The sequence below is a fragment of the Phaseolus vulgaris genome, unplaced genomic scaffold, assembly GCF_000499845.2.
Source record: "Phaseolus vulgaris cultivar G19833 unplaced genomic scaffold, P. vulgaris v2.0 scaffold_953, whole genome shotgun sequence".
Classification (NCBI taxonomy): Eukaryota; Viridiplantae; Streptophyta; class Magnoliopsida; order Fabales; family Fabaceae; genus Phaseolus; species Phaseolus vulgaris.
Window position 1 is genome coordinate 1 of NW_027174371.1, and position 8933 is coordinate 8933.

Genomic DNA, 8933 nt, shown 5'->3' on the forward strand with positions numbered 1-8933 from the left:
CCCTGTGGTCTCGCCGGCCGCCTTCATAATCTGCTTCTCCTTCATCTTCGGCGATGTGCTTGTTCTGGCGATCTCCGACTGCTTGGTCGCCTGGTCTACATCTGGCGACTTCATCTTCAACCTGGCGATCGCCTATTCTGGTAAGCTGGAATCGGAACACGCCAACTTAACAACTGGCGACTACACGTCCCCCGACTTCCTTCCTTCTTGCCATCCTTGCCAACCTGGCGCCTTGTCAACACGCCTACACTGTAGCAGGATGCCACGTCATCACACCCGACCACCAGGGCGGTACATGTTATTTATGGCCCTACAATCCGAACACATTCGCCATGTGCCATCCTTTTTTGGCACTAAGATGATAGGCATAGCACAAGGACTCATGCTATCTTGCACCCACCCTTTCTCAATCAAAGCCTCAACTTGTTGGCGAATTTCCTTGGTTTCACTTGGATTGGTCCTATATGCTGGACGATTTGGTAAAGAAGAGCCCGGTATCAAATCAATTTGGTGCTCAATCCCTCTCAAAGGTGGAAGTCCATTTGGAGGATCTTGAAACACATCTTGGAACTCTTCTACCAAATTTTCCAAGCAATGAGAACTATCAACAAGTGATTCTACTCTAAGAGTTCTAGGGATGGCTAAAAAAGAGGATGATGAGCCACTATTTCCCTTTCAATTTCACGCCTAGACACAAGGAATGTAGGCTTAGAACTCTTATCTTTTTTATCTTTTTCACTCTCCCTTTTTTCTTCATGATAACTTGGTCCTCATGGACTTCTCTTGGAGAGAGAGATTTTAAAGTAACCTTGTGACCATGGAATTAAAAGATAGTTTGTTGGTAAAGCCATCATGTAAACTTTTCTATCAAATTGCCAAGGCCTTCCCAAAAGAACATGAGTAGCTTCCATGGGCACAACATCACATAATACCTCATCTTTGTATTTTCCAATGGAGAAATGGATGAGGACTTGTTTATTAAAATTATTTCTCCTACTTCACTAAGCCATTGTAATTTGTAGGGCTTTGTATGAGAGATAGTAGGCAATCCAAGCTTATCTACTACTCTTGTACTAGCCACATTTGCACAACTACCCCCATCCACTATCAAGGAACAAATGTTGTTTTGAATAAGACATCTTGTATGGAAAATATTTTCCCTTTGACTTTCATCAAAAGGTTGTGAAACTTGTCCAAGAAGTCTTCTCACAACTAACAAGTCCCCTTCAAGTGGACATTCACTCTCTTCCTCACTAGATGCATGAGAATGCAATGAATGCTTAGGAGAATCCGAATCATGCTCACTAACTACAATGCCCTCATGCATGTACATACTTCGTTTGGAAGGACAATTTGCAGCAATATGACCATAACCCATACATTTAAAGCATTTAGTATTAGATGTTCTAGTGGGAGACTTTGGTCTAGAAGTTGATGGCTTAGATTCCTTGGGTTTGAAAGAAGAATCTTTGGAAGGATGTTTAGAAAAAGAAGTTTTGTTTCTCCAAGACTTGGAGTAGTATCCATCATTGGAAGCATTTTTAAAAGAGTTTTTCTTTGCAAGTTGGGCTTCCACCTTCATTGCAAGATGAACTAAAGAGCCCAATGATGAATACTCTTGTAACTCAACAATGTCTTGAATATCCTTCCTAAGACCACTCACAAACCTAGCAACCATGGCTTCTTCACTTTCTTCTAATTCAATTTTAAGCACAAGCGTCTCAAGCTCCTTATAATATTCATCCACATTTAGCGTGCCTTGTTGAAATCGTTGGAGTCTCAACATGAGGTCTTTCCTAAAATGTGGGGGCACAAACCTAGCGCGCATGTGATCCTTTAAAGAGTTCCAAGAGTCCACAGGAGGACCCTTGTGATAGATAATGTCCTTTACAATTCCATGCCACCATTTCATGGCATAATCACTAAACTCTAGGGTGGCTAGCTTGAGCTTATGCTCATCTTGGATCTCATGGATCTCAAAAATTTTGTTCACACTTAGCCTCCCAATCTAAATATACATTTGGATCACTAGAACCATTAAAACAAGGTAACTTGACCGAAGGAAGCTTGGACTTTGCATCATGATAGAAGCCATTGCCGTAGTGAATTTTTCCCCTTGGTGATGATGTCTTTGTCCATGGACTTGGGGTGGAGGTCTCCTTCTCCTATGCTCATCTTCACGGCCAACATCATTTGAAGAAGCTCTTGAAGATGGTCTATGAGAATGATGTCCATCATGGATAGAAGGAGATGGTCTAGCTTGTTGGACCTCCATCTTTTGCATTTTCTCCTCCAACCGTCTAATTGTTCTTTGAGCTTCATGTAATTCACCAAGAATTGAAGCTTTGGAAGGAGAATTCTGCTTGTAGGATGCATCACTTGAAAATCCAGCCATTTGTAATTAAAAACAGCAAACACACAAAACAGCAAACAAGTTAAAAAATTAGCAAAAACAGTGAGCTTTGCAATTGAAACTGCCGAAGGGAAATGAGGTAGAAAAAGAGGTCACTCTCAAAGAAATAATGTTCTTGCACCAATCTGATCTTGAGGCCTTGGAATCCTCAAATGAAAGATGTCAAAGCAAGCACACCAATCTCAAAAGAAACCACCACAAACCAATGAAACAATAAAGACAAACAAGAAAAGGTATAAGCAAAGAAAGGTAATTGCAAAAGGAAAACTATATGTGAGACAAACTCAAAGAGTAAGAATGAAAGACAATCAAGAAAATAAAGAACTCAATGAGAAAAGTAGGCACACAAAAGAATACTTAAGGAAAAGTTCTAGAGTAGATGAAGAAAACAAAAAATTAGCTACTGGAATTTTTTTTTTTTTTTAAAAGGCAAACTGTGCTTGATATTCACTGATTTAACTGGAATGATGTAGAGCGAACTGGACTATGAAATTTAAACCACAGAAACTTCAAGATGTTAACTCAATAATGCACTGGAATCAATTAAAAACAGTAAGCCAATTGAGAGAAATAAATTTTTTCAAAATCGCTGCCAGATTACCGTATTTTTTTCGGCAGAATTGTACACTTTTTTTTATTTATTTATCATTTTTTGTGTACTTCGTATTTTTGAATGATTCTTTTTCTATATTCTTCTAACACTTTGAATATCTCAAATCCAGAATTTCAGAATTTTCCAGTAAGTAAATCAATTGCAATAAGGAAAAACAGTAAGCACTTTTTTTCAGAAACAGAGGAATCCTAATAGGAATAAAAAAACAGGATGATGAACTAGCAAAGACATAATAGAAAATGATGTATTGGAACTTGTATAGGTCTAGAATACAAGTATGAACTCAATTTCTAAAAAAGAAAAGGCACAAAGGATCAACATCAATTCAGAAAATATATGACACCAAAGCAAGAAACAATCAAAACAATAAAAGTACTACTAGAAGTAATGACAAATATGGAATAACATGACTAAGACAAAACTTGACATGATTACAAAATTAAAGACACATCACAAATTTTAACAACAAGTGAAAGGAAGCTAAGGTAAACTCTAGGAAGGATAATGCCATTCCAAAAGAGCAACCATACTCATAAGAATTATGAGTGCCATAAACCTTTTCACAAGCACTTGGTGTTAAAAAAAAAAACAGCAAGAATACTCAATTAAAATTCTAAAACAGAAACTTAAATTGCAAGAAAAATTAAAGAGCTCTTGAAATTAAAGTGCACACAACTCAACAATTAAACAAGAAGAACCTAAGACTCATGATACCACATGATGTTGATTCCAATAGCCATATAGAGAAAGGTTCTTGACCTTCTTAGGAATCACCTTGAGTTGGACATTATAGAGGCACTTTTCTTAGATTTGGATCATTGTTCTAAGACAGAACTCACCAAAAACTAGTACCAAATCCAAACTCATTTGGATGAACCAATTTTAGTCAAATTGAACCGAACAAAAGGAGTAAGAAAAGCAAAGAAGGTGAATGGACTGAAATATAAAACTGCCGAACCAAAAATCATAAAAAAAACAGCAAGAACACCAAACCAAAACTCAAGAACACAAGCTAACAAAAACAATAGAAAGAGAAGAAAGGAAGGAAAGAGAGTGCTCATGAAGATGGAAGAAATGTTGGATGATCTCGCCACTAGAAGTGTGGAATGCTCCTAGATGAGAGTGATGCCGCCGCTTGAGGACTCCAATGATCCATCAAGATAAGACTAGAGAAGAAGGCTCAAAGCTCTCCAAATTCACTCAAAATTTGAGTAGAGTTTTCTTAGATTAATTCCAATCTGAATTTTACAAAGGAAGCACCTCTATTTATAGCCTAAGGTGCTGAAAAAATAGGTGGGAAATTTCAAATAAACTCATTGAAATTCCCACCAAAAACAAGTCACATGGGAGGTGTGACCTTTTTCTACTATGACACCCCCAAAAACTACACTACACCTATCTACTAATACACCCCCCTCCTAAAAGCTCCTAACTAAAGCCTAAAAGATGCTAAAACAAAAGAGGTTTCTATGTTTCCCTCTAAGCACCTTCAACTAAAGAAATTACAAAAAGAGAAAATAAATGTCCTCTAGCTCCCAAAGCTTTGAACATGCTTCTTGTAATCCTTTGAGGTGGACTTTGACCTCCATGGGCGTCCTCCATTTGTGCCTCCACCTCTTCTTGATCTTGTTGATTGGCCTCCATGTCCTCTTGAGCTTGATCTCCATCACTACTGGCCAACAATGAGGGAGGACTGCAAGAGGTATGCACAGTGTTGCAAGCAATGTCAGCAGCACGCCGATTGGCACAAAGCGCCTCCAGAAGAGTTAAAGTCGATTTACAGCCCGTGGCCGTTTCATACGTGGCGAATTGACATTCTGGGACCTTTCCCATTGGCGATCAGGCAGATGAAGTACTTGGTGGTGGCGATTGAATACTTCACCAAGTGGATCGAAGCAGAACCAGTAGCCCAGATCACCGCACACAAGATCGAGAGCTTCGCATGGAAGAACATCGTGTGCCGGTTTGGTGTGCCTAAGTGCCTGGTGTCAGACAACGGGACTCAGTTTGCAAGTCACCTGCTGAAGAAGTTGTGCGAAGAGGTGGGAATTCAGCAGGTGTTTGCATCCGTCGAGCACCTCAGACAAATGGCCAAGTAGAGTCCACCAATCGGGTGTTGCTAAGAGGCTTGAAGAGAAGGCTAGAGAAAGCCAAGGGATCGTGGGCTGAGGAGGTACCCCGCATAGTTTGGGCGTACCACACCACCGAGCAGTCAGGAACCCATGAGACCCCGTTCAGCTTGGTCTATGGATGTGATGCAATGATTCCAGTGGAAATCCAGGAGAGCTCGCCGAGATTCCAGAACTTTGTAGCGGAAGACTCGAATGAAGAGAGAAGGTTGAATCTGGATTTGCTGGATGAGGTCAGGGAGGAGGCGAGAGTAAAAGCCGAGGCAGTGAAAAGGAGGATTGAACGAAGGTATAACTCGGAGGTGATGCCAAGGCAGTTTAAAGAGGGCGACCTGGTGATGAGGAAGGCCCACCAGTACGAGATGGAAAACAAGTTATCGTCTAAGTGGACAGGACCGTTCAGAATAACCGAGGCGCTCGGGAACGGTGCCTACCGCCTAGAGACATTGGAAGGAGGGGCGATTCCTCGCACTTGGAACGCTACACACCTCAAGTTATATTACAGTTAAAGCTTTGTAAGTAAAAACGAACATGAAAAGATTTGCAAGCTTTCTGTTAAAACAGTTTGAAGGGGGCACTCTTTTTTCCCTAAGGAGGGTTTTTAATGAGGCCACCCAATAAAGAAGAGTTTTCAAAATTTAAAGTTTCTAAGATTGCATGCTTGTTGTTTGAGAGTTTTAGAAAAAGACCTTATCACTCGTACGTGATTCAAGGCAAGTTTAAAGTTATGCTGCATGCTTTCTAAAGAAAAGTTTTAAAGTCCCCATCGCTTTTCAGCGATTGGCGGCATCAGTTAAAGTTTAAAGTCCTCATCGTATTTCAGCGATCGGAGGCACCAGCAATGACTAAAGACCCCAGCGCTCTCGTGCGTTTGGAGGCGAGAAAAGAAAAGACCTCCTCGCCCTCGAGCGAGTGCAGGCAAGAAAAGAAAATACCTCCTCGCCCTTGAGCGAGTGCAGGCGAGAAAGAGAAAAAGTCCTCAGTGCATCCAGGGGGAGGAGATGTACACCCTGGGCAACTTGAGGCACTAGATAAAAGTCCTTCTCGCCGTCGAGCGAGTTCAGGCCAGATAAAGTCCTTCTCGCCGTCGAGCGAGTTCAGGCCAGATAAAGTCCTTCTCGCCGTCGAGCGAGTTCAGGCAAGATAAAACCTTCTCGCCGTCGAGCGAGTTCAGGCAAGATAAAGCCTTCTCGCCGTCGAGCGAGTTCAGGCAAGATAAAGTCCTTCTCGCCGTCGAGCGAGTTCAGGCGAGAAAAAGTCCTTCTCACCTCAGAGTGAGTCCAGGCAAGATGAACTGAAGGGTCAGGGGTGTTCGTGACCTTAAACGGCGGGAAAGGAAGGAAAACACCCTTCCCCCTTTAAGTGAAACATCAATATTGACTTAGTAAGACCAAAGAAGACTTCCACGCTTGTGGGCGGTGTGAAGGCAGATAAAATCCTTCTCGTCTTGAACGAGTTCAGGTATGGCGTGAAGGGTGAAAGAAGTTAAAGAACAGCTAAGGTAGGTTCAAAGAGAACACCTCGCTATCCGGCTTATTATCTGAAACTCAGGGAGGTAGAGAAGGATCCGAAAGGCACCTCTACCCCCCAGATGAGGAAACAATAGCCAAGTTATGAAGGCAAAGAAAGCTTACATTGCCAGAACCCTAGGGCGATCTGAAGAATTCCAGGCGATGACAGGAGTAAAGGCTTACCTTGCCGGGCAGATCAGGTAAACTGTATTGTGATACCAGTTTAAGTTAAAACCTGCTGCCTAGTAAGTAGTTTATTGCCTTAAGTTTGCAAGTTACGTTAAATGTCATCGCTTGAAGGTTAATAAGTTGCTCAAGTTTTTACTTTGAGTTAACAGTTGATGAATTGATATAAGATTGATAGTTTGCTCGAGTTTAAAGCAGTGAGTAAACGGTTAAGCCCGAGGAATCGCTAAGTTAGTTTGTTTAAAGCGAGTTCTACAAGATAAGTTGATCAACCATACAGCGAGGGAGAAAGCAGATGAAGGTTAAAAAAGGCGAAGTAAACAAAGAAACGAGGTGCAAAAGCGGAAGATGTTATAAGAAGCGGGTACCAGTTCAAATACACAAGAAGGAAAATTAACAAGTAAAGATCGTGCAAGACAGTTTTTCTGCCTCAATCCTTATCAGGCGATTCTCGTCCTGAAGCCTTTTGTTCGAGCTCTTCACAGCCTTCGTTATGATTGAGGGGAGGTCCTTTGCCATCATCTTTAGTTTAGCTGTGAAGGGCCCCCAGACCTCTTCGATGGAGGGGGGAAGGCTTGCAGCTGTTGTTGGTGGAGGTGCTGAAGGAGCCTGGTGTTGACTTTCACCACCACCCTCTTGAGTTGGTAGAGCAAGGGGGGCTTCCTGGCGTGGTGGTGAAGTCGGGGACTCTGTTATGAGGATTGGCGAGTTATGGGCACCTTCATCTCCACCTGGTGCGGCCCCAGCAATAGAGGTGGTTGAAGGAGGACCCTCTCCAGCAGATACGAACGGCGTGGAGGCGCTTGGAGGGTTCTCTATGAAGTTAGGCTCGCTGCCTTCAACCACAGGGAGCGCGACCGCCAATGGTGTTGCTTGGACTGACGGTGTTGGAGTTGGGGGAGAGGGCGGTGTTGGTGTTGGGAGAGCGGGTGGTGAAGAGGGTGCCACCCTTGTTCTTTTGGTGACGAGGCCATCTTCAGTCGCCTCGTCGTCCTCATCCTCTTGCACCACTTGAGGGGTTTTCCTCTTTGGCTTCCTCAAGACGAGTTTCTTTTGTTGGGGGGCGGGCAGTGTCTCTGGAGGAGTTGGACCTTGAGGAGGAGATCTGCCCTGAGCAGTGGCGATCTCCACCACCGAGTTGGGCACGGTTTGGGAACCCGTCGCCAACTTATGAGTTTGGGTGATCGCCCTCAGTTCAGCTAGTTTGCCTTTGCCCAACATGAGGTCTGCACAAGGTAAAATAGACGAGTAAGCACAATGACAAAGGCAAAATATACGAGTATATACACGAATAACGTAAACAAGCGGCACATGAATTAAAAACCAAGGACCAAGTACGCAGCAAACAGGACGCCCAATGATAGATGACAGAAATGCGAAATCAGTCCCAACACAAAACGAAAAACTAAGTGTCGAGGTAAAGGCTAACCAATATGAGCTTCAAGTTGGCCCTCGAGGAACTCGAAGGAGATTATTGAGGAGGTTGGGAAGGTGATGTTGGCGGCTGCTACATTCTTCCAGAAAAGGCATAGATCTTTGTCTAGCTCGCCCATGGTGTCGGGACTTCTGGGCCTAAAGCTTTCTTTGGCGTCTTTTTTCCCCTTGTGTACCCAGTACAAGGGGAAGCCGTCGAGTAGGGAAGGATCTTGGTCGTTGGCGCACACCTTCACGAATTTTCCTTTCCAATCTTTGTAAGATTGCTGGAAGATTGAGAGGATCGACCTCCCAGCAATCCCTTCAGGCTAATCCAGAGGAGGTCTCCTGGATTCTTAGCTTCGAAGAGGAAGAGGGAAAACGTCAACCGAAGCTGGTAGTCCAAGTGTGGCACATAATCTGAAACGCCCTTAGAACGCCCAGCTGTTGGGATGAAGCTGGGCAGGGGCGATATCGAGCTCGGTTAACAGCGCTCTCTCTCAAAGTGAGTGAAGGGAAGTCTGAGCTTCACCTTCTTGAAGAATGTCGCGTAGATGAAGCAGAATAGCTCGCCGTTATTCGCTTTATCGTCGGCACAGATCGGCTCACCCGGGAAGCAGGCAGCACGGCCATTTTGTTGTCGTGCTCCTTATGGAATGAGAGCTCGG

At 43.3% G+C, this 8933-nt stretch overlaps 1 protein-coding gene across 1 annotated transcript; it reads right to left on the bottom strand.

The window, feature by feature from the left end:
- Positions 1-7571: 7571 nt before the first annotated feature.
- LOC137817724 (predicted GPI-anchored protein 58) lies at positions 7572-8405 on the bottom strand (the record flags this gene model as incomplete). Its single annotated transcript, XM_068620957.1, has 2 exons — positions 8282-8405; positions 7572-8078 (listed from the first exon to the last, which is right to left on the bottom strand). Coding segments are annotated over exons 1-2 (631 nt in total), but the record flags the coding sequence as incomplete, so codon positions are not given.
- Between the last annotated feature and the right edge of the window lie 528 nt (positions 8406-8933).